The 26,659-nt window shown below is 40.3% G+C and overlaps 1 protein-coding gene across 1 annotated transcript in view; it reads left to right on the forward strand.

Annotated features, from left to right (window-relative positions):
* Window positions 1-545: 545 nt before the first annotated feature.
* LAMA3 (laminin subunit alpha 3) overlaps window positions 546-26,659 on the forward strand; it is a 113,508-nt gene continuing 87,394 nt past the window's right edge. Inside the window, 7 exon segments of the mRNA XM_015277980.4 lie at window positions 546-843; window positions 5,613-5,765; window positions 15,284-15,401; window positions 16,299-16,417; window positions 17,859-18,029; window positions 20,398-20,495; window positions 23,063-23,178. Coding sequence (XP_015133466.3) covers window positions 565-843; window positions 5,613-5,765; window positions 15,284-15,401; window positions 16,299-16,417; window positions 17,859-18,029; window positions 20,398-20,495; window positions 23,063-23,178 — 1,054 coding nt within the window. The 5' untranslated portion in view covers window positions 546-564.

Here is a 26,659-nt window from a genome sequence, read left to right on the forward strand (position 1 = left end):
GGAATGTGAATGAGTTTGAAAGAGGATAGCAGTGTGGTGAAGCTGATGGGAATGGCTTGTTTTTTAGCCCCTTTTTCCTTCCCCGACTTTGTTTTCTAAAACCTGTGCCAAATACCTTAAATGAGATGGCAAGGTGCCTTCCCGAAGGCCTGCAGACAGGAGCAGCACACACCTTGAGTGAAACCGTAGGAGAAAGCCTGGAAAACCTTACTTTTATGTGGGACAGGCCATGGCTTGTGCGAGTGGGATGCTCGGAGATGTGTCTGAGCTCCGTTAGCGATACGTTTCCCCAGGAGGGGAAGGATCACCTCAGCATGGCTGCGGGGTCCGCACCTGGGACAACCCCACCAGCCCAGAAACCCTTTCCCCCGCCCTGGCAGCCGCTGCTACGCCGAGCCCTCACTTCCTACCGGGGAGCTCCGCACACCCCGCGGCCGCCTCGCCTCAGCGGGGGTGTGTTCGCGCCTCTCCCCGCCCCACACACCGCAGCCGGGCAGCCCCGGCCTCCGCCCGCCTCAGCTATACGGCCGCCCCGGGGGAGGCGAGGGCAGAGCCTGGCGCAGGATGGCTGCGGCGCCGGGTCGCTTTGCCCATGGTACCCCAGCGCCGGGCTGCCGGCTCCTGTGGGCTCTGCTCCCGCCGCTCTTCTCCCTGTGCCCTGCGCAGACGGAGCCCCCCGGCTCCCTCGGACTCAGCCTCCACCCGCCGTACTTCAACCTGGCCGAGACGGCCGGCATCTCGGCGACCGCTACCTGTGGGGAGGAGGAGGGCGGCGGGCGGCCGGAGCTGTACTGCAAGCTGGTGGGGGGGCCGGCCGCAGCCCCGCTGGGGAGAGCCATACAGGTAACGGGTGTGGACGGGCAGGGGTGAGGGCAGGTTGCACCTGCAGAGGGACAGAACTCCTCCAGAGGCGTTAATGGAGATGTATTTTTCCTGTGGTAACGCTCCTTGCGTGAGTGTGCCTGTGGGAGGGCAGGCAGCGAGCAGCAGGTCAGCTTTGTGGTGGGCTGATGTTTTCTATCGGCTCTGTCAGAACTCCTAACCGGGACTTGCCTCAGCCCTCTCAGAGCTCTTCCATTTTTACCTTGCGTCTGCAGAATGCCCTCTCACAAAAAGCTGAGTGCTTTGAGGTGCTTTCAGGCTGAGAAACACAGTTTTCCTATTAGCAAAGCTGGGCTGCAGGTAGTAAATACTTGAGCTGAGGTTGCAATGATGGGGAAACTGCTTGGTCTGCTGTTTGTGACGTGATTATTTTTGTTATTATTCCCTTTATGTACTCGCATCCCACTGAAAATGAGAGTTTGCTGTTTGTAGGAAGAGAGTGAGAGGACGGGAGTTCCTCTTGTTAAACATTTGCATTGCGGGCCCTGGGTTAGAGGGCAGTTATGGGTCAGGGCTGATTCCATTCCCTGGAGGACTGTTGGTGCTGCTGGGAGCCTGCTGTGTGAATGTGAATACAGCTGCATCGCTCTGCAGTTCTAACAAAGCCCTACTGAGGTACAGCACATGAATACTTCTGTAGTTTTGGTTTGAGAAAACTTGGAAAATTCCTTCCCCAGGCCAGGGAAATCCAGCCATGGAAAATGCGATAGCAGCACAACGTGCATATTATCAGTCCCCTCCACTTCTCGAGTTCAAAGCCACTGTAAATATGAGAGTCTCAGATGTTGTTTTTTTACTGGTGGAAAATTGGACAGAAGCACATTAAAGCGTTGCAGAAACTGAGCTTAAGTTGAAAGATTTAGATCAGCATAAGCATTTGCATGTGTTGTTTCTTAAGAGCCTGGCGGCTTTCATATATGGTGGCAGAGATGGGTCTAGCAGCTGCTGTGACAGTCTCAGGCTGAAGCCATGCTGTGCACCTGAGTCACTCACATCTGGAGTCTGTCCAAAGATGGATGGTGGCTGCTGTACCTATGAGCAGGGAAGTCAGAAAGAAGGTGAGGAGAGGGATCTTCCTCTCTATCAAAGGAAGAGACAGCTATGTTGTGGTACTAACACAAGCAATTAAAATAAGGCAAAAAGAGCAGCTCAGCTTCGCTTCTGCTGCTTCTCACAGAATTATAGAATGCCCTAGGTTGGAAGGGACCTTAAAGCCCAGTCAGTCCCACCCCCTGCCACGGGCAGGGCTGCCACCCAGTAGCTTAGCTGCCCAGGGCCCCATTCAACCTGGCTTTGAGTGCCTCCAGGGATGGGACACCCACAGCTTCTCTGGGAAACCTGTTCCAGTGCCTCACCATCCTCTCAGTGAAAAATTTCTTCCTAACATCTAACTGAAGTCTCCCCTCTTTTAGTTTAAAGCCATTCCCCCTTGTCCTATCGCTATTAGACAACATAAAAAGTCAATCCCTCACCTGCTTATAAGTTCCTTTCAAGTACTTGCATTGGTCTCTTTTCTTCTTGTCTTTTGGTTCTTTATATGTTCCTTATATGATTTATTGTATTCCCTAGTGGAGCTCATCATCCCCAGCAAATCCTGAAAGAGCATTAAGAGGCTGTTGGAAGCCCTTCAGGTGTGCGGTTCCTTCAGGTGCAGCTTAATTCAGCCACCAGGTGTAGTCTGAGGCTTGTGAGGCAGTGCTGCATGTACACTGAGGAAAGCAGTGTCTCTCTTTCATTTAGTGTGTTGGCAAGAGGGACAATAGCTTAATAAGAACAGTGCTGAGTGAACAAATGTGCTGCAGTGCAAAATGTTTCAGCAGCTCTGGCAGATACATGACATGCCTGGCTTTGCCTGCAGATCTGTCCACAGCGGTGTGCGGGTGTGAGTTAAAGTTAGTTGCATACCTGTCCTGCCCTGCCAGTGAGCACAGCTCCTCTAGGTATTAATTTGTGAACAAATCCTTCATCATTGTAGCTTTTTATTATATGCAGATGAGACTTTTTCATCATTTTCAGCATTTCGGCAAACTGCTTTATGCAGTTTCCTTTCTCTCCTCCATGCAGGAGAACTGAGGGGAAGAGGGTAACATGGTCACCAGCAGATGTACACCTGCCTGGCTGGTGAATTGCAGCCAAATTCAAGCAGTGGCTGGGTGCCCAGGCTCCAGGCTGCTGGATCAAGATGTGTCCTGTGGCAGGCGGGCTGGGGGAGCGTGTCTGCAGGTACTGCCAAGGGGGAGTGGGGAAGGCTGTTCAGCCCAATCATTAATTCTTTTTCTTTATGTCTTGTTGGCAGAGTTTGCTGGAATGTACTTTAAATAACTGAAACTCCGGTTGTTGCAATGAAATGCTTTGAATTATGTGTCCAAAAAGAAAAGAAAAAAAAAATAGTATCTTGAGTTCAGATCAAGTGTTCTGGTATACTGAAATACAGAGTAGATGTATGTAAATGTAACGCTGGCATTGAATACTCCTCACTGTTTTCTTTTCATTCAGCCTTTCTTGAGGCTGTGGCTGGAACAAGGCTGGAACTGCCATGGCAGCAACTGTTTCCTGTGTATTTCCAGCCAGATCAGTGTGAATGTGAAGTAAAGGTGATGTTTCATGCGTGCTGTGAAACTGTTTAGGAGAGGCCTGTGGTGTTCTACTACCTGTATCAGAACTCCAAGTGTGCATTTGTCAGAAAATCTGAATGATAAAGATGCTCTCATGTGGTGGCAACTGCTGTTTTTGGTGCCTGGATTCATTTCTCAGTGTATTGCTTTTGCGGATTGTGACACAATGTTCTTTGGCCTCACTGAAGAAGCTGGCAGTGTTACGTGTAGCTAGCACAGCCTATGTGGCGTCAACTATGTTAGAATCCCATAATGTCCTGGCATACTATAGTTGTTTGTACAAAAACCATCCAAAGCTTCTCTAACGGTTAGAGGAGAAATGTGTTACAACTTGATTGCCATAGTTAGCCTACGTGCATACAGGCTGGGGTTGGAAGGGACCTCAAAGCCCACCCAGTCCCGCCCCGTGCCATGGGCAGGGCTGCCACCCAGCAGCTCAGCTGCCCAGGGCCCCATCCAACCTGGCCTTGAGCGCCTCCAGGGATGGGGCACCACAGCTTCTCTGGGCAGCTGTGCCAGCGCCTCACCAACCTCTGAGTGAAGAATTTCTTCCTAACATCTAAACTGAATCTCCCCTCTTTTAGTTTAAAACCATTACCACTTGTCCTATCAATATTAGACTAAGTTAAAATTTGATTTCCCTCCTGTTTATAAGCTCCCTTCAAGTACTATAAGGAATTCTCAAGATTAATGAGTCAGATCAACTAATCAGCGTATGGTGGTTGTGTCTTTTGGCACCACTGTCATATTCTGAGCTTGCCAGAAGAGCAGGATTAGGACAGAACTACTGCTCTCATTCCTGTGTTAGTGGACAAGTGCGACCTCTCTAGTTAATTTGCACTGATCAGTGTGACAGCAGTGGCAAACAAAACAGTGACAGTTGTATGGAACTGTGTTAATACTTCCAAGGCAGGTATGCATTTAAGGCTAGACAACAAAGGTTGTGGAAAGAACAATAAGGTGTCACATCTTGTTAAAAATCTATTTAGTTAGAAAAGGAAAAGGTTCAAATGTGACATACTACCTTAGTTAAAACACAAAGCCAAAACACTGTCAGCACATCACAGACTGAATGGTCTAAGCAACTGTCTGGCTGAAGTAAATTAAGGGGATTGTAGCATTTAATGAAAACGCCATTTTTTTCTATTGGGGTTCTACAAGGATCTGTGCCTGGCACAGTTTCTCCTGCATCAATTATCTACACCCAGTGAGTAGAAGAAGATGTGAATTGGACAGTGAAAAGATTCCTTAATAACTAATTTTGATTCCTCAGCACTAATCTTAGTAGACTGTACAATGCACTTTCTTGAAGATAAAAATACTGCTATGGGACAAGCTAAGATGCCAAATTAAAATTAAGTTTCCTGAAGTTTATTCATCATTATTGTATGGAACAGTATAAAGAGCTTTAGAAACTACCAAAGAGAGATTATCAGGGCATATCCGGAGTGTGGCCTTAATTGTGGATTAAAAATTGTGTGGTAACTTTGGCAAATGAAGATACAATGGCATTCTTTCATCGTCCTTAAAGGGAACGCTCTGTGTAATCATTTTCCATGGATGTATATTTCTCCAAGTTTCAGTTTTAGAATGTATTATAATAACACGGATATATATATATATATTTATGCTATAAAATTATAACTGCAAATTTACACATTCACAGGTTGTAGATAATTTTTTTTATGGGTTTGTTACTACTGGTCCACGTACATACTTCGTTGTTTCACAGTCTCTTAGGAGAACTGAGGGTAAATTTTATGTTGGTGTTATCCCAGCTGTAAGTGTCTTTGTTTCATTACATTCCTGTGGAAGTGCCTGCAAAGGTAATACAGATCATTTCAGCAAAGTATCAGTGAATGTATTAATAAAATAAAAGGTTTATTGTCTTTTCCTTAAAGAGATTTCTGAAATTTCAGTCTGTGTTTCCAGGTATAAATGTGAGGTTTTAATTGCAAGAGAAATCATTGTACAAGTACACTATATTGAAAGAGAAGCAAGATTTAACTCAATTTTTAGGCACAGCTCCAATTCAGAACCTCAGTGAACAACAGCACACATCTGCAGCGTGTACAATCTTGACTGAGACAACCTCTTTAATTTTCTGTGTTTCAGGGACAGTTCTGTGACTACTGCAATGCTGGTGATCCCAGTAAAGCTCACCCAATCACTAACGCCATTGATGGAACGGAGCGCTGGTGGCAAAGTCCTCCTCTTTCTAAGGGCTTAAAGTACAATGAAGTCAATGTCACTTTAGATCTGGGACAGGTGAGTGCGTGAGCTGTTGTTTAAGGTATGATCATTTCTTGCATCTACATAAAAGCTATGCAGTTGGGAGGGATGTTTGAACAAATGATTTTAACTTCCAGTACCATACATTTTCATCTGGTTTATGTTCTCACTTTTTTTTTTTTTTTTTTTTTTTACCAACTTAACTTTATTAGAGTGATTATAATAATGTAGATTCTTGCCACAGGCATCACCCTGATTCAATGACTCTATGCTATCATGAAGAGACATTGAAACTTGTTATTCTGAGGGGATTGGCCGGGTGAAACTGGGGCTCTGCCTTACATTCCAAATTATTCCTTTTCATGAGTCCATAAAGAGAGAGATTTCATGATCCTTTGCATATACACAATTTGAGAATGATGTTTGGAGTCTGCTTTTGCCTCAGGGATCCTTCAGTTTCCTCTGTCATCCAGCAGGATCTTCAAGGTAGACAGAAAAATATTGATAACATGGCTTAAAAAGGTGGAAACAGCAAAAACAGTGTAGTAGGAAATAGAATGGTGACAGTAACATGAACACCTGTATTTCTTAAGCAGCTGGTAGGCAAATAGCTCACAGTAAAGCCTCTAGAGCTGTAAATGTAGCTTTTAAGCCATAGGGCTGGATTCTCAGCTGCCTTAATTGTGCACTGGTCCAAGGAAATTAGTTGTGCTCTGCAGTTTTACACCAACTGAAAATATGTGGCTATAAATATATATTGGGGGCTACAATATATATGCGTCTAAATATAATTATTTTTTGGTCAGTAGTAACTATTTACTGATACTCATGATATATAGGACCATTATCATTATTATTATTATTTTAAAATTGGCTTTCAATTTAGTTAATAGCAAGAGGAGAAAAACAAAGGAAAAAAATTCTCTGTGAGGCATTGCTGCTACTTGGTTGGGGATTCAGCTGCAAACCATTTTGCCTCTTCTAGAACTGGGAGGGAGTCATGTATAAACGGATACATTTTTATGCCAGAGTATCCTCACTGGCCTAGCACACCTCGGTCTGATCTCTGAGTCACGTTGCTCTTTCTGGTAAAATGCACTGTTGAGGAGTATAGCATCCCCTGACACTTTGTGCTCCCAGGAAGGGAGCTACTTGGTCACTGTCCCCAAGTAAATTGTAGAGAAGTGTGTCTTTCAGTAGAGATGCTAAATGCAGAGCAGGGTGCTAGAAATAGGCATGGATGGACAATCGCCTCCCAGTAGAGCAGACCTTTCCTTCTGAGCTGCTTGTGCGCATCATGGTCTTTGCAAAACATAGAATTAGGTTGCGGCCTAGAGTCTGTAAATTGTTTTGCTGTGTAGTCCTTCATATTTGCAACCACCACTTGAGTGTCATCATCAGAACATTATTTAGCACCCATGAAACTGTTCTAAACTGATCCAAACCACTGTTCCTTCTGAACATTTGTTAGATTCTTTGGAGGAGCTGCTGACAGTCACTTAATCTTTTATGGGTTGAGTAAACTTCTGAGAAATTGCTTTCCTTCAGGGTAAGGATGTTGACTGAGTGCCCTTTTCTTGTGGGACTAATTAGAGACCAACTACGTGCTGAAATTCTAGTAGTTATTAAAGGATTTCTCAGCAGTAAAGACTGTATTTCTCTTTACTCTGGTACCTCTTGGAATGGTGACACCAAACTCCCTTGTGAGGAAACAAGGGAAACAGAAGACTAAGGTCAAAATGATTTCAGGTCTTGTGATCAGGAAGGGATAACTTTATTTGGTGGATGGATGAGGATTTAGCAGGGCTCATATGGTTTGTTTGTTTTTCACTTCCCAGACATTTTCATATCTGTGTTCAGTCAGTTAAACCTTGATCTCAGAATCTGTTTGATCTTGAGATTTACTTTTGACATTTTGCTTAGTATTCTCCCATTCCAAGTTCATGCTGTAGTGCACATAACTAATAATAAAGAGGAAAAGTAAATACTGTGACAAAGTCTACTCAAGCGAATAGGTAAATACTGAGACCTCAACTCTTCTTACCTTATTTCAGGTTTCTATGTTGATCTTGCAGACTCTGTTAATCTTAATTAAGATTAACGTACTCTGTTAATCTCGCAGACTTTCTATGCAGTTGACATTGACAGGCAGACAGATACTTTTAGAGTGCAATTTTTCTTTTTATTTAAGGTAAAATTAATGTGCTTAAAGTCAAACGTGCGCCTAAATGCCTTGCAGAACTACATGCTGTAATACCAGAAAGGTATTAGAAATGTGGTTTTACTCACTGATAGTGTGTTCTTTCTTTTAATGTCACCTTTTTCTGAAGACAAAATATAGAAGTATTTTTGCATGTTTATGCATGTCCAAAATATGGCAAAGAGGAAAGTACATATGCATGCAGAAAAGCAATGACTGAGTTGTAAGTTTGTTATCAAACAATCACAATTAGAGGAAGTGGAGCTTAGAGCAACATCACAAGACTTTTAATTTGCTGTGTTCCTGCCATTATATCCTTAAGACTGAGCGTGGAGTCCCAGTGGAGCCTTTTGCTAGTATTCTGAAGAGAATATTTAATTGAATAGTTGAAAGTTTATTAAAATGGTGTTAGAGTACCCACCTGCTGCTGTCCCTGTTTTAGAAGGACTGGGGGGGGGGGGGGATTTTGACAGTCAAAGCTCCTTCAGGATCTTAAATCTTATAAGGTTGCTCACTTTGTTGTTCCTGGTAATAAGAGGAAAAAGCAAAAAACCTGAAGCCCTGCTTTACTTCCCTTTCTGACTTGCTGTACTACAGTTACAATTCTAATCAATCACAGACCTTCTGAATTATAATTACAATGTTGATCCCTGAGGCAATGTCTCAGTTTAGATACTTACTTATGCTTTGGCTGTTCCTCACTTGTTTAAAATATTTGGGTCAAATGAAGACTCACATATTCCTTTAATTGATCTAGATCTTCCCAACATAGTTGTCAACTCATTTTAAACTTTTCAGTAATGTGAGTGAACTTAGTTGCAGTTCCTGTGACACTTTGGATTGCCTGACTGTAGCAGGTGTGCTCTTGTTTTTGGCTTTCTTAATGCCTAGCAAATATTACACCAATACTCCCCCAGGTGTTTTTTTTTCTGAACTCTTATGTTCAGAAGTAGAAGGTGAAGTTTCTGGATTGCGTTATAGTGTGTGGTGCAGAATGAATGTCTAACTGTTAATCTTTATAAAGTGCTGTCCATGATTTTTTATCATTGTTTTTAGTTATCTGTAATTTTTTTTACTGTGCTTTTTGTGGCAATAATATGGCCCTGAGAGACTTAAGACTCAGTGAGGCCTTCTGCAGTACTATGTTAAATCTATTTTTTTTGTAGTGATGTTATTAATTAGGTACTATTGTAAATTGAAGGCACGAAATGGAATATAGTGTACAAAATAGTACTTTCTGTAGGGAGGAAAGGAAACTGAAACGGATCTCAGATTTGTGGTGTGGCCTGTAGAGCGCGTCATGTTTTTGTCATCTTCCAGTTGAAGCATGTAAACAATTTGTGAAAACCTCTCACAGTTGTATGTATATTCTGAGTTGCTCTAACATGGTAGATATTTCTTATGGATTTAGTTGTTGTTTTATAGTAATCATCTGTGTGTAGCTTGACAAAGAATATTTGTTGTTGGGAATATTAGTCAGTGACTGCGTTTATTAAAATAATTATTCTTAACTTATTAATGCTCTGACGCTATTTCTTAAAATGGATCTGAAGTTACAGTTAATTTAACAACCATTCTGTAAAATATAGTGTCCTGTAGGCCCTTCTCAGGAGAAGCTATCAGGATGGTGGGAGATTTATCAGGGTAAGCTGTGCTGAACTGTGCCTCCAAAAGTAGTCAATGCATTCATTGTACTTGACTACTGGCAGTAGTATATAAAAGATGATCCTGAAACTAGATCCAGATAACGGATGCTCCATTTATTCCTCTGTCCCAATACAAGGGACTCCTAAGCAGAGTTGAAAGATTTAGTCACCCTAAAAAACCCTTTCTTGCTTATGCGCTATGTTTTAAGAAATAGACTATATGTTGTTTTCTTAAAGCTTTAATTAAAAGACAGGTTGAATGGCTCGGTTTATTATTATTTTTATGTTTACAATAATGCATATATTGGCGTTGAGAGAATTAATTTTCAGAATCTACAGACACATACTTGAAGGATAGCTCCTCCTAGATTTCCTGATACTACCTTTCTCTGGTTTTTCAGCATCCAGTTACAAAGAAATTTGTTCCCATTTACTGATTTCACTTCCCTCAATGTCTGTACTTTAGCTTCTGCCATCTCCGTTCTTGTGGTCCATCTCCATGTTACTTTGATCTGTGATGTGTTGTCCTTACCTCACTTTCAACTCAACATAGTAAAAGCAGAACCTCTGTTGATAGCCTTCAACCCTGGTTCCCCATGTTTTCTTCCAGTGCTGACAGTACTTCTGTGTTCTTTGTACTTTGGATTGTAGCTTTCATAAGGGGATGTTTATCTCCTGAACAACTGAGGTCTGAACTATATAAATGAACTCCCAAATGAATAGCTTCAGTGTTCTGTGAAGAAATAGGCCATATGTAAGAAATAATTATGAGCATTGAGCTGGTCTTTGTCCAATTCCCAATGGAAAAATGGCTGCATGAGAAATTTCAGGATTATAACTGACAATCGTTGATGTATTTGCCTGCAGTCTTGGCAAAAAGACCTAGGACAGATTGAACCTGGACAATGGACTACCCTTTCATTTCCAAAAGCGTTCCTCCCAGAATACTGCCTGTGAAATGTGGAGTGATTCTCCCTTTTGATCCTGCACACTGACTGTGAGAGAGAGGAGTTAGCATCTTCAGTGAGGCATGTTCACAGGCACGAACTTAGATAACTAAATAAGAGCATAGCTTCTAAGCATCGATGACTGGCTGAATGAAGAAGTGATATGAATACAACATGCCCCGTTCTAAGTGAACAGTGTTGGAAGTCCTCTGCTTATTTATGGCTTCTGTACCCAAGACGGTGAGTCTGACGTGTAGGGAATGGCTTCTGTGTGTTGTGCAATGTGAGCTTCTCCAGTCACTGTCATTGTTTCTGCAACGTTAGCACTGCTGCATATACATGTATGTCATTAAGCTGTATGGAACACATTCAGTCAGTCTAATGCCTTTCTATCCATAGATACTATCCATGCGGGCTTTTTTCTGCACCTCTACAGTAGCTACTTTTCCAGATGCCTGCCAAAAAGGCTGTCTCTGCTCTCTCTGCTTGACGTATTTGAATTACAATTTCATCTGTAAGATCCATGGTTAGAGATCACTAAATATCGATTGTTAGGAGCGATGAGTAAGTCTCTGGATCCATAAGAGTGCCTCAAGTCCTGTTGAGAGGATACAAATAAAGGGGGTGCTGACCTCTTTGTGACAACAAAGTTTCAGTTGGATCAATAATACATAGGATTTCTACTTCATTTAAATGTATTGTTATTTTTATCAATTGGTCCTTGAGAAAAATCAGTGCTTGAGACCTTAATGCTTCATTACAGTAAGAAACTTTTGAGCATGCACGTGCCAATCCTGTGAAATCAGTGGTACTGAGGAATGTTTTGGAACAGTTGCATAAATGATAACTTGTTTGTGAGGTAAGAGCAATTCATGCTTCCTTAAAATCCCACTCCTGCACTGGCCCACATCTGAGTGTTTTGTCCACTGAATGATCATCAAATTTCTACCACTTTCTCACTTGCTTTTCTAGTTTACACAGCAAGTACAGTAAGATCACGCCTTTGCTGTTAAAGGACATAGTTTGCAGTCATCTATCAGTGTAGGAGTCTCACTGTCTTCTGGGTAATGTGTGATGCCAGCCACAATAGCGTCATATCAGAAGCTAGAAGAACAGTCATATTACACTGAGGTAATTTTGGTGGTGTAGATATACCTGCTAATGCTGTCTGAGGAAATACGCTCCTTCTGGAAATAGCTGTTCACCATTCTTCTAACATTTGGATTATATGAGGAGGAACTGTTGTGGTATCTCTTTAAAACATATCCCAAAACCTTCAGGTTGCCTCAGATAGTGTATCTGACCTCAGTTTTCTTATTACCACACCAGAAATTGTTATTCTCCATGAACCGAAAATGGAGAATGATCCCTTTCTACATGTGAAGCACACAGCAGAATTGCACAGAACAGAGTGTGTCTTTGTTTTGTACTAGTTTATGTACAGCACTTAATGAACAAGTCATTTCAGTATCTTAGTATTCTGGCTTGAGTTTATGGTGGAGGGTGGGGAAAAATATTCTGTAATTTTGTATATGCACATCTGACTTTCTTGCATTTGCAAATATACGTCAAGAATCAAACAAGTCTTGGGAATTCCTCTATTTAGAGAATTGTTTAACATTTTAAGGATAAAATAGAGACAAAATTTTTATGAATTTTATTATACTTTTTTTTAGAATTCCCCTGAGGATAGAATATGCTATAGGGAATTTTCTATTTTGTTAACATAAATAATACGCATGTCATTAGAGATCGCTAACGTTGTATCATTACAGTTGCGGTGGTGTGGTTCTCAATTTAAATGAGCTCTTTTAAGAGTCTTACAGTAACCTACAAGATCATCTATGGAAATATTTCTCTCTTTGTGGTAGTTCTTAGTGATGAATTTATCATTTCTGTTCTCAGATGAGGAAGACGTTTTGCTTTTTTTTTTTAATGTTGTCAGTTTTCCTTTAGTGAATTTTCAAGGCTACTGCCTACAAGAACATTTCAAATCTGAAAAAAACCTGAGCAAACAGGAAAATGTCACATCAATATGGAGCTGGTTAAATTCCATTTGTTGGCAATCCGGGATTTAATCTGTGCTGATAGTTTACAACTGGATACGGCATGGGGAAATTTACAGGAATGCATCCTCTTTCAAGCATGTATTTTCAAACTGGAACAATTCTGCTACTGGAAACAAAGTGCTGTTTCTATTTATTTATTTATTTATTCAGATGAGAAAATGATCAGAATTTTGATTAAGCCACATCTTGAATTTTTTTATTTTTCCACTTTATTTATTTATTTTGATGCAGACAAGTGCTGTGATATGCTTGTACCAAGAGAGCAGTCATTTTTACTGCTTTGTTGCATTTCTTAACTCTCCTAAAAACCTGTCTCTCTTTCTGAATGTGGTTGTACAAACCCAAGCAGCATTTCAAACTATGGGATGCTGGGGGAGCCTCACATGATCTGAAGGTTCCCATGTGCATGAGTAACTTGAAGTTGCTGTACTTTGCTTTGTTCTTCTGTGGTTTGTGTGGAAGCCTGCAAAATCTGGTTCTGTGAGACGGTTCTTCAAGGTCTGGCGGAGCTGGTAGAAGAGTGGGCTCCTGATCTAACACACGTTAGACAGTACTTCAGCTTCACATGCATGGAGCAGTCATAGGCTTGAGCCAATTCCAATTTGCAGGGGAGTTGGACTTGATCTCTAGAGGTCCCTTCCAACCCCTACAATTCTGTGATTCTGTGAATTCCACAGCTGAATAGCAGTTGTCACACAGGTGTTTGAAGAGCACCATGCGCTAATCCAGCTGTGTTACATAGAAGACTACTGTGTGCAATCATGTCGACCACTGTTCTATTTAGATGTGTTTGAAATGTTAAAGTCTTGGGTAACGCTGATATGTAAGTGAGCATTTGTCATAATTCAGTTTTTCAGCAGTGAAGAATTCCAGTGGAAATAGAATTTACTGCTATTACTTTGCTTGCACTTACAGAAGGCATCACCTGTTACGAGATGAGATGGGCTGCATCAGCACTTTGAGTAGCATCTGAAGGAAAGAATACAATAGCTGTGTGACAGGCTGAGGCAGGTGCCGCCAGCTTTTTTGGAGAGTAGGTAGAAGGTCATTGTTGTAGTGATTTAATACATGGCTACAAATAGCAGCATACTGGAGGACACAGCCTGCCTTTTTGTATGCTTCGTGTCCCCACAAGCTTTCTAAATCACTTGTTGTGATGAAATCTGATTTGATGAACATGCAGAATGTCCTCCATCCTTGACAGAGCATGTGAGGATGGAATTCCTAAAGACATTAAAGCATAGGGGAAGTGAGAATACTAATGGATAAGCAGTTGCCTGCCCAGTGCAGACCTAGCTTTGAGAGATCCCATTGTCCAAAAGTGAGAACATAAACCTGTTTTCTTTACGGAATTACATAACTGTGTCCCTTCTATGTGAGGATACCCAGTTTCACCCCGAATGGCCATACTGGATGGCATGTAAGATCTGTATGCCAAAATCCCTACTCTTAAACTTGGCTGCCAAGTACTGAAAGTTACTTTGGCTGAGTAGCAGAAACTCAATAGGAGCAAATTTTGGCACAGTCTTCAAAGTATTAAGCTGTTTCTGACATCTGGCTTGGGGACTTTCAGTCAGTAATCTGAGAACATTATTCCACCTGTGTAGTCACCACGTCTAGCTCTGGGAAAAAGACTGGTTTTGTCAACAGAATGACTGCCACTTCATTTACTTGATACCATTACTTAGTAAATCATGTATAGTACTGGATAGGGACAAAGATTTCTGCTCCATTTTGTTACAGACCATTTGCATCTGGCTTTTGGTGGCCCTGACTGCTGTGAGAACTGCTGAATTGGTCCTAACTGGCAGCTGAATGGGCCAGGCAATGGCAACAGATAGCAGTCCCCATTTGTGATTGGGAGCTTGTACATGTTTGTAGTTTGAAGTCTAATGATCTAAGTAAATCTGACGTAGAGTAAGATTTCATGTCACATCCATATTTGCTCTAATGTCTGGGAGCTTTCTGCCTTTGTGGTGTATGTCCCTCGTATGTATTGAGTGCTTGGCCTTGGGAAGCTTGGGACACATTCTGAGCAGTTTCAGAACATGGAAGATCTGCCAGTCATAAAAATCTCTCCTGTTATATTTGATACACATGAAACTCTGCAGAGACTTGCTTTTGCTGCTTAAAAAGTGGCAAAATTATCTAGAAATATCCTTGTAATGAGGGAACAGGTGACTTGGATTATTATCAAATACAGCCAAAGGAGTACCAGTGTAAAGAGTGTGTGCATTTTGACTAATGTGATGTTCCTTGACTACAAGCACAGTTACATGTCTGGAATGCAGCAAGCAGAGAGAATGTGCCAGGATTCTGTGAAAGTATTTTATCTCAGTGAATTGAGATGCTAATTTTTCAAGGCTAAGTACTATACCCTTAACACACCCAAGCAATCAGTCAGATGTTGAACAGAACCACTCTGAAATGTAACAGATGGCATATAGCGCAGTCCTACTGCGGCTTTCTTAACGTATTGGAGCACATTGCCAGTTGAGGAGGATTTATATAAATACTTACAGAATACCAGCTGAGAATCTGGTCTATTATTTCAATGGGAATGAAACAGCAGAGGATAACTTTCTCACTGTACACAACAGAAAAGGGATTTACTGGCATTAGTTTTAGTACTGCGGTACTTCTGTGGTGTTCAAAAAGCTTCTGATAATACTTCTGTATGTTCTGTTACCAGCTCTTCCATGTTGCCTATATTCTTATCAAGTTTGCAAATTCCCCTCGTCCAGATCTCTGGATCTTAGAAAGATCAGTGGACTTTGGAAGAACTTACACTCCCTGGCAGTATTTTGCTCGTAAGTATAAATTCTTGCATTGCTGCTTTTTTGTAGGCAGGTTTCTTTAATCATTTGCCCAGTAGCAGGAAAATCAGGTCATGTATTTTGCTGAATGTTTCAGCTATAGTGGAGGCAGCTGATGTCAAAAATGTTTATCTTGGTTATAGATGATAGATGAGTCACAAGAGTGTAATTAAAATTGAGCATAATATTTTAAAACTGTAACTCAACATGTCAGTGTTTGTCAGTCTGTTGGGATTTTTTGTTTTGCACTGCTTATCTTGCCCTTTAGTGTATCAGAGCTGCAGTGTCCTTCATCCCACTGGACTAAAGAATTCCTTGCAAAAATCAAAGGGACATGGTTTAGTGGGCATTGTGACAATGGATTGTTGGCTGGAGTAGATTTTAGTGGTCTTTTCCAACCTTTATGATTCTGTGATACATGAGCATGAAATCTTGGAGTAGATAAACTTTTCTGTGATTATATTAGAAAGATTGTGCAGTGTCTTGTCAAGAACCACTGAATGACTTACTACGAGAAGTTTTATCATAGAATCATAGAATGGTTTGGGTTGGAAGGGACCTTTAAGATCACCTAGCTCCAACCCCTCTGCTATAGACAGGGACACCTCCCTCTAGACCAGGTTTCTCAAAGCCCCATCCAGCCTGGCCTGGAGTGCTTCCAGGGAGGGGGCATCCACAACCTCACTGGGCAACCTGTTCCAGTGTCTCATCGCCCTCACATTTTATATTTAGGAATTTTCATTTTTTATGCGCTAAGTGAAGAAATCGGTCTTTGTTTCTCTTTAATTGGGGGAAGAAATTCTCTGTGCTTTCACATAAAATTTCTTTGTTAATTCAAATTAGAACAATAGTGTATATTTTCATATATAAAAATAACTCTGATTTGACCAGACTCCAAAGCAGATTGTTTGGAACGCTTTGGAAAGGAAGCAAATGTTCCCGTGAGGAGGGATAGCGATGTCATTTGCACTACAGAGTATTCTCGCATTGTGCCTCTTGAAAATGGGGAGGTAAGTGCTTTTAGAGAAATGACGTGATGGTGGAAGTGAACAGTTTTAGAAGTTTGCAGTTACAACAAAAACATAGAACATAAAGTAACTTTTTGGTTATTACTGCTTGAAACTAAATTAATAAATCCATAACCATGAATTTAAGTAGCTGGTGAAATTTTGGGGGGATGAGCTGATTTTTTCCAACTTACACCAGTGGGCAGGGCTGCCTGTGTGGATTCCTTATTACATTTTAGGTTAACTCTCTTCAGGAATATGCATTTGAAGATACTGACTGCATTTTCTATGTAGTTTCTGCGTGTGAATTAACTTACTGCATATGAATTCCTCATGGCACCAAATGCTGTAGACCATTCAAGAATAAGTAACTATTTAAGAAAAAGATATGTAAAATACTACATTTTTTTTTTAAATAATACACTACATGAGCTTGCAAAAGTGTTGCTTTGAGTTTAGTTGCTGTTCCTTGCTAAGCAGAAATGTGGCTTGTGTGAACTGAATTGAGGCTAAACTCCTGGCTGTACTGTTCACTCTTTTGCTGATGTTCTTGTTTTATGTCTTATGCAGTTAGAATACACATCTAAACCACTCCAGAGTTGTCCAAAGTTTTGTGCATATGAATCTGGAGATGTACTTTAAGGTAGAAATTGCCTACTAATGTAACTGTAAAATTTTTACAAGAACAATTTATGTAATGAACATTGCTGGTGCCATCTCTAACGCATGCTTCAGATTATTGCAGGTGTTGCTAGATTGAAACTAGAAATCTGTTGTCTGGCTGTTTATAGACAGACCTCTTACTCGGAGGTCTACGTGCACCCTGGATTGCTAATTTAATATAGAATCATGATTGCTAGGCTGCTGGCATCAATTTTTTCAAAAATAAAGAAGTGCTGGAGCACCTGTTTGGAAAGTCAGATAAACCTGCTTTCATATGAAAGGATTTTCTAAAGTAACACCATGTACTTTCCTCTAGAAGACTGTTAATGTGCTCTTAGGCATTGGACCTGGTAACAATAATATTTTCCAGGAATGTTTGTGCCTTAACCCAAAAATAAATGTGCTTTGGGAAAGAGCCAAAATCTGGTGTTTTCATTCAGGCAAAACTTCCACTGACACTATCAACTGTTAATATAACTATATGTAGCTGTTCCTATTTTTTTTTCCTGTCAAATTGTGTTCTTTCTGTGTACCCACTGTTGTGGGTTCACCATTAAGGCAGTGTGATACAAGCAATGAGAATTCAGGAGAGTCCAAGACACGTTTTTTTTCCTGGTGCCTTTTATGTCTTGATTTCAGTGTGAAATGTGCAGTTGCAAATGTGCTCAGAAACAATAGTAAACCTTTTGGTTCTGTTATTACTCAGAACTTGGATCTGTGCCCAGTACTGATACTTGCAGCTGATAAGTTTTAATAAAAATATGCTTACTTTTCTTGTTAGATTGTAGTCTCTTTGGTAAATGGCCGCCCAGGAGCAAAAAACTTCACTTATTCCCCTGGTCTTCGGGAATTCACAAAAGCAACAAACATCCGCCTTCATTTTCTCAGAACTAATACACTTCTTGGCCACTTGATATCAAAAGCTCAACGAGACCCTACTGTAACCCGCAGAGTAAGTACTGTTTTCACAGAGCTGTATTCAATATTTATGTTTTTAAAGTTTGCAACACTGAAAAAATCAAAATTTGCAGTGACCCATCTGTAAATCCCTTTATTTTCTTCAGGTCCATTTGAGGTAAGAAGGTGGCTGAGATACCACAGGGTTAGAGAGGGGAAGTAATGATTTTTAACAGACTATCTTCTTTCCCTGGTTTCAAATGTTAAAAGAAATTGGGTGCATCACTGGAACTGTTAGGAGCCAATCCAGAAATCTTGTGAACTGTCTTTCACAGAGCTGAGGAGATAGATCTCATCAGCTTTATTTTACATTGCTTTCCCTTATTTATTCAAAGAGATTTTCAGGAAATAGTACCTGAGTTTCTGAAGGAGCAGGAGTCAAAGGGCCTATTCAAAAGTTACTATTTGTACACAAATTATTCGAGATGCATAGGAGTTTTCAGTGGATTTGGGGCTATCCCCTAGGGCTAGACAGCCAAAGTCCTGCTCCCATGTAAGGAAATCCCTTAAGGGAACAATGCATGGAAATTCATATAGTAGAGAGATTGTAAACTTCATGATATATTGTTGTTCTTAACCTCTTTATTTAAAATGAAGACTCGGTAACAATTGGAGGAAACCCTGGGGTGAGGCACTGAGCATGTGTGTGGGTTTCTGCACCAGAAGTAACTAAAGTGTTCCAGTTTCTTGATAGCATTCATATTAAGTACCTTTATTGTCTTAAGTAAATTTTAAGTTGTTGCTTACAGGCAAATGTAAATGCAGTATTTACCCGGCAAGCAGCATAGACTTAATGTAGGGTACTTTTGATGTTATGGCCATGGGATGTAGGACAAATGAATAGAACATTGAGTGTTATACTGAATTGCTGGAAGAGAGCACAGATTCTTATTTTGGAAACCTTCAAAGTCTAGGAAAGAGTTAATATTACTAAGAAAAGTCTGAGTGTTCAACTTACTAGAGAAACAGATGAAAACCAGACGAGTTCTCTTCTCCTGTCCAAGTAACTGCCCGACTTCCATTAATGGTTTAAATTCATGGCACACTGAATTTTATGGGGTATGTTTTATGTCTATGCTGTGACCTATTAATTGTTTTGGCCTGTTACTAATATGATTTATTACTAAGCAGTAACAGTACAACCACTGTTTAGTAGTACAGTATAGCTCTGCTAAGCTGCACGTAACTGTAGACCTGGTTGTGAAAAATCTTACTCTATAGAAAAACAGTGAAGTATGATTACAAGAGTCACAGTAGTCATTTCTAGCTGTGCTGAAGGCACTGAAAGCACAGATTATATTTACAATCTGAAAATGGTAGGCACAGTTAGAAACTAACCTGTATATTTGAATAGATTGTTCAGAAAAATAATGCAGATCTTATTTCCAGTCCACTGTTCACCTGCTTGGAATAAAGTAGCTTTATGGAAGCCAGAGAGGGAGTTGAAAAAGCTCTCAGCCTTGGAGAGGCTTCTTTCTGTGCCAGCCAACTCCACCTGCAGTGGAGCTTATAGCCTTTTACAGGGGCTATATTGCAGATGGGAGAGCACAGGAGATGAAACTGCAAAATGTTTTGACCCTTTTAATCCTCTAGTGGCGTTAAAATTGTCCCTTTAATTTCTTCTGGAGGTACTCAGAGATCAAAAATTACAACCAGCTCTCTGTTCTGCTTGGTACACTAAGTAAATAACTTCTGAGGTACAAAAAATATGTACAGTAGTTACTATTGATATTATATGCTAATGAGGTTTTCAATGAGTTGAACTTATTAAATTTTTATCTTCTGTTGCCTGGATGCCTGAAAGGCATTAGGATGAGTTACAAAGTGGTTTGATTTCAGGTCACAATTTCAAATCTAGCTTGAGTCACAGTGACTTGTGTTGAGGAAGTGATCTCGATCTGTTTCTAGTGTTTAGTGACCATGTATGACTGAATGGACAAAACAGTGCTGCTCACACAAGCGTGTCTTATTTGCTGACCAGACCAAGGTCTCAAAAACTGATGCTGTGACTGTATTTTAATTCTCCATCCTCAAGCTGGCTTTGAGCAAGCTTTGTGCTCAGGTACTGATGGTCGTGTAGCTGCTGGAAAGTGGAAGGCTACAGCAGTATGCATTTGTTGTGAGCTGCACAAACCTGCAAATGTATTCTGTTGCTATCAGGCACCCTGTGGGCATTGACTTTCATTTGCTGGAACACACACTGAGTCATAACATCAATACAGATTTGACTAATAACTGCTTGGCTTTGCTTCTTTGTAAAATCATGCCTTTAAAATTCTGATAAGCAAGATTTAACAATGTAGAAATAACTGATGTTGATATTTATACCATAATACAAGAATATAACTCTGCTTGTTCCATAGTATTACTACAGTATAAAAGACATCAGTATTGGTGGTCGATGTGTTTGCCATGGCCATGCGGAAGTATGTAATGCGAAAAGTGCTGAAAACCAATACCAGTAAGTAAACAGAGCATGACGTTAATTTAATGTCAGCAAATGTCTTCAAATGGCCTTTTTTACTACCAAATGTACATTTTCATTATATTAAAAAAATTAGAATGTGCTAATAATTGATGTGAAAACATGTCAAGAACTATTCTATATGAAATATCATAGAATCATAGATTGGCCTGGGTTGAAAAGGACCACAGTGATCATGCAGTTTCAACCCCCCTGCTATGTGCAGGGTCGCCAACCACCAGACCAGGCTGCCCAGAGCCACATCCAGCCTGGCCTCGAATGCCTCCAGGGATGGGGCATCCACAGCCTCCTTGGGCAACCTGTTCCCGGGCCTCTGAGTGAAAAACTTCCTCTTACTATCTAACCTAAACCTCCCCTGTCTCAGTTTAAAACCATTCCCCCTTGTCCTATCACTATCCACCCTCATAAACAACTGTTCCCCCTCCTGTTTATACGCTCCCTTCAATTACTGGAAGGCCACAATGAGGTATCCCTGGAGACATCTCTTCTCCAAGCTAAACAAGCCCAGGTCTCTCAATCTTTCTTCATAGGAGAAGTGCTTCAGCCCTCTGATCATCTTAGTGGCCCTCCTCTGGACTCACTCCAAGAGTTCCATGCCTTTCTTGTGCTGGTGGCCCCAGGCCTGGACACAGTACTCCAGATGGGGCCTCACAAGAGCTAAGTAGAGGATAATAAGTATTAGATTTTCTTTTTATCTGAAATAAGATTTAATAATTCATTAGGAACCTTTTGTTCTTTTTGGAAAACATGGCTTGATATCATCTCCCAACAGGAGAAATTAGAAGGCCAACTTATGAACAAAGTGAACACACTGGAACAGTATGGAGATCAGACAAGATCTAATGGTTTTGACAGTTACTTGGAAAAATAAAAACAGAAACTGAATGCATTATACCCTTCTCTTAGAACCATAGAATTGTCTGAGTTGGAAGAGACCTTTAGAGGTCATCTAGCCCACATCCCCTACAGTGAACAGGGACATCTACAGCTAGGTCAGGTTGCTAGGAGCTTTTGTGTTGTTGATGGTGAAATGGCACTTCCTTTGAGTGTACTGACTACAAAAATATGTATAAAAGTAAAACATGACTTTCAATATTGTATTCTTAATTTATTAATGAGAACAGCCATAAAGTTAGTAGAAATGTCCTCATTCTTCTGCTTGAATGTTTTGTAGGAGTAGAACTTGAGACTGATGACTATTTGTCCATTGGATATCTGGCTCTAAATAATATTTGTTTAAAATAATAGTTGTAAAAGCAGTTATTCTGCAGCTGCAGTAAATCTGGGATATTTTACAATTATCTTTACAGTCTTTTAATTGTTTAAGAAGTGTTTTTATTGTTACATACATGAGCAGTTAGCAAACAAAATGTTATTTCAGTCATTTAGCAGCAGAACTATACTTATGTCAAAGAATGGGTATATTATGTTACTATATCTTCATTTATAAATGTACTTTTCTATGAGTGAGCTTGAATTAGAAGGGGATAACAACTAGTAATTCACTTATCTATAAGCTATAGGAAAGTTCCCTTTCCCTGTGAATTTTATGATTTACATATTGATTTCACAAGGAGCTAGATTAGGGCTTTGTGTTTCATCTGCTCTAGGAAAATGGCTGTGAATAATCAGGCTTTCCAAAACACATTTTAAGAGCCTAGTTTAAAATAGCTGTTGCTTTTATCCATGGTGGCATTTAAATAAACTATCAATATAGTGTAATAATTTAAATTGCTTTCCACTGAAGAATAACTGGCAAATGAGTACTTTATTTTCAGATGCCTATGCTGGGGAAAAGTAAGTACAGAAAGTGTGAAATCTACCAGAATAGAATGATCACACTCTAAAATTATATTGTCCCTTGGTTATTAGGCTAATAACCAAGGTATTTGCCCCAGATAATTGAGAAATGCCTTTCCAGTCTCAGGGTCTATTTGTTACTCCTAGGACTCAGTTGCTATGCATAATAATAAGACCTAGCTCATAATAAGAGCCTGCACTTATGGATGCTATTCAGCTAAATCAAAATAAATATGGTTTGTGTTTTCTTGATGAATAGTATGAGCTACTTTAAATGTAACAAGATGGACTTCTTAGCATGGTTTAATAAAGACAGTAATTGTAAACAAAGCATAACTGAAAAACGATGAAGGCATGCATAGAAAAGGGATAAATGTTTTGATATACTGTAGGTCAACATGCCTGAGCCTTGGAATGAAGCTAAAATAGGGTACATCCTAAGCTATTATCTGTTAGCTTGATTTAATATTCTAGAATAAAATTTCTTAATCCAGTCTATTGAATCCAGTGATACATGTTCTCTATAACTCATTTATGCTAACAAGCCCATAATCGTATAATTAAAGTAACCAGTCATGAATAATTACAGGCAAGTTCTACTATGTTCTAGTATTACTATTTGAATTCTGTACACAAAAGGACAGAACATAAGCTTTTCACAATATGTGTAAATCTTGGACTGCAAAAAGATTAAGAAAAAATAAAATCCAACTTCAGTAAATTAAGTGACTTTCATTCTGCAGGTTTCATTGTGAATGCCAGCATAACACTTGTGGGGAAACCTGTGACCACTGCTGCCCTGGATATAATCAGAAACAGTGGCAACCTGCGACAGCTGGGAACATAAATATATGTGAACGTGAGTAGTCAAAAATAAGTTTGTTTAAAAGGGACTTTGAGTGGGTAGGAATTAGCCATGGTGAGTACCTAGCACACAGTAGGTTTTGACACCTTTTTTTCTGTACTGAGAAAATTCTTTCCACACAGCAATAAGGACTAAATGATGCAGTGAACGTTATTTGTGTTTTTTTCTCCTTGTTAAACAATGAATATCATCATACATGTGAGAATATTGCATAAGAAAAGTGGAAACGATCCTGTAGTATGTTAAATCAATATCTCCACCTAGACGTCACTGTGCTGACAAACCATGGGTGTTCCCTAGCAGAGCAGAGATTATATGCATCTTGTACAGCTTTGAAACTTGCCTCCTTGCAGCCAAAGGTCTTTGTTTTCAGAAGAGAGAGAGAGAGAAACTGCATGCTTAGCTCTACAGGTCACTCTAACTTGATGTGTCAAGGGAGAACTCTTGCTGTGACTTCTAGTTTTTGTGTACTCTCAACAGAGGTGACTCTGTAGGTTTACCTACGTGGCATGTATTCTTGTTTTTGGAGGGAATAAGAAGTACTTAGTGAAGTATGGCAAGATGCAGTCCCCTTTATGTAACACTGAAGTATTTAGTGAGAGTTTATGGGTGGGAATTGTAAGAAATAATGATGCAGTCTTTGCTGTCTTTTGTTGGGAAGAGGATCTGAGTTATTCATTGTTCTTGTCATTGTAGCTACTATATCTTTAATATTATGAGAGAGACTTTTATATATGCCTTCATAAAACAGTTTTTTAGAAGGAAATCTGTCCTTTGGGAATTGAGCATGCTCACTCTTTCAGAAACCAGTGCAAAATGTCATCTCTCCAAAGAATCCTAAATTTACAAACCATGAAACGTGTCTGAAAATCCTTTCAGCAGTGGAGTCCTGCATTGGCAGCGTTACACATTACCCATAAATCAGTGCAGTTCTTCTGCCTTGCTTGTCTTGGGCTCATAAGCAGTCTACTCTGAGCTTCCTGCCATTTTAACACTGACAGGGGTCTGGGTTGCGCTCCTTTCTCAAGCCAGCAGTTGCCCCTAGCTGACCTGATGCAAACGGTCACAGAGATGTTCCTGCTGAGGAGTCCCCTCTGCACATATCTTTCTTTCTGTGCTCTTTGTTAAAGAGTTTGAAGTGCTTTAGACCCACAGACTGAATAGTCAAGCTGGAGAAGCCCCTTGGTCTTTCTTCCATCTTCCATGTGTTTAATCCTTTCGTTAAAGAAAATATACAAGTGTGAGAGTGACCACACGAACTGTCTTTTCCTTGAGGGGTATGTAATGTCAGGCATGAGTGTTGTGCATCTTTTTGATCAGGAAACAGTGGCTGTGGTACAGTGCTAGCCATCTCTGTGCATGTTCTGTTCTTAGCAAATGTCTTGGTGGCCTCTGGTTTCCCTGGCGGCTGGCCTAAGTTATTTAACTTGTCTGCCTTTCCTAAGGTTAGTGTAGCTAGTGGGTACAAACCGTTAGCAGGGGAGGCTTATCTGAAAGCCAAATAGATGTACCTCTATAATTAGTTTGAGGAATAAAGAGACTGCTTGTTGAATCAAAATTGCAGTACTTGGAGTTTTGAGAGGAGGAAAAAAGAAAAAGATTATTAAAACGTTTGATCAGAGATAGGCATGTTGGGACTCAATTTTTTGGACAATATTTGAAACCTCATTTGAATTCCCCTCTTTGAAAGAAAAATACTTTCTGCCAGGAAGAGATAGACAAAGAGCATAAATAATGTCACGTCCTTGAAGGAATGAGTTTATAAAAGTTCACCTGCAAGATTCAGAGCCAAAACAGCTTAGCTTCTAACTGCCTCTGAAAAAAATACACTTGTTAGAATGGATTGCTTCTAGCACTTCCAGGTGATTTGTTGAGAATGTTGGCCAGGTGCAGGCCTCTTTTGGAAGCTGGTAATGAAGGAATTAAAACAGCTTCCTTAACTTCCCAGGAGCCCAAGATTCCTTTGGGGGAGCTGAAAGATTGGTGGGAACCCGAAGAGGTAGGGCCAGTCTCTATAAGTTTCCTAGAACAGTGTGGGCCACCAAATGGCTTAAAGTTGTAAGAAAGTGCTTTGTGAGATAGAAGGGGCTTATGTTCACCTGCCAGATAAAATGTTGCTTTGGCCAAATTATTTCTCATCGGTGTTAACAGGCATACTTGTGAGCTGTATGTAGCTCACAGAGGATTTGGCTAGAAAGAGCTTTTGTTTACAGTGTAGAGAAAGGAAAATGTTCATTTCTGTGCACAGATCCTCATTTTGTCTGGCAGTTGGGCTGAGGGCGAAAAAAGCATCCTATCTTCATTCCTTTTAATTCCTTCCAGCAATCTTTTTTTTCCTTTTTTTTTTTTTTTCCCCTCCTGTGTGATCACTTCTTTCATTTGCTGACTTAGTATCTTCAATCAACATCTTATTTGTCAAAACCCAGCCAGGGAACCTAGGCTTGACCTATCTGGTTCCTGGCAGCAGACCATGAAGGAATCTGATGATTCTCCTCAGCTCTGCTTCTGACAGTTTCTATGAAAAGGCTTCCTTGTCCAAAGCTATTAAGACATAAAGGCCTAGAGGAGATGCAGAGAATGATTCAGTTTCCCAGCTTTGTCTGCATGATCACACAGTGCTTGGAAAATTGGTTTTCCAAGAGTTGTGCTCCCAGTTGTACTAGGTAATTTGAATAGTATTTGGTAGGATTACATTATAAGGAAATTCTTCCCTCATCATGAATTAGGGCCAGAGTTCTCACCGTTTTGTTTTGTTTTGAAGTACTTCTAGGAATCCATTTTTTTTTCCAGATTGTCTTATCCCCTAGTCCAGGTGAAGGGAGGATTTTCCCAAGTGTGAAGAGTCCATCGCTTTATAAAGTCATAACTTGGGGAGCTCCTAGGAAGGTTCTCTTGAAGTGCTTAGCATTTGTAATTAAAGCTTACCTAGCATCCAGATGCTTCTGGAAGCCTTTTTTGCTTTCTGGGTTCTTTCAAAAAATTTCCTGTTGTTCCTGCAAGAAAAAAAAAAAGGAAATAAGATAAGTTTGTGTTAAAACCGTGGTCCTGCTTTTGATTTGTTCTGCTCGTTTACTGTTATGGTTTGTTCTTACTCATAATTGTATTACAGTTCTGGAATGTTTCAGTGAAGACAGAGCTTTCCATGAATGAAGGCATCAAAGTTAAGAGATTAATTCTGACTAAAATCTTCCATGATGACTAAATTATGAGTTAAATATAGCAGATCTATTGTAAATTAGATACATTTTCTTTACTCAAACTGTACTTGTAGGATCTATTCAAAGCAAAGAGCTATTTTTCATCTTAACTCTCTTCTGCAAGCCTGTCATGAATACTGGGCTGGTCCTGGAATTTGTATTGCTTGGCCTTTTGCCCAAAGGTAAAACAGTAGGGGATTTTCTAGCTTTAGGTTTCCCACCTTGATGTAAGGAGATTGGTAAAGCCAGTTGATGCATATGCAACACTGCAAGCATAT

The sequence above is a fragment of the Gallus gallus genome, chromosome 2 (genome assembly GCF_016699485.2).
Source record: "Gallus gallus isolate bGalGal1 chromosome 2, bGalGal1.mat.broiler.GRCg7b, whole genome shotgun sequence".
Classification (NCBI taxonomy): Eukaryota; Metazoa; Chordata; class Aves; order Galliformes; family Phasianidae; genus Gallus; species Gallus gallus.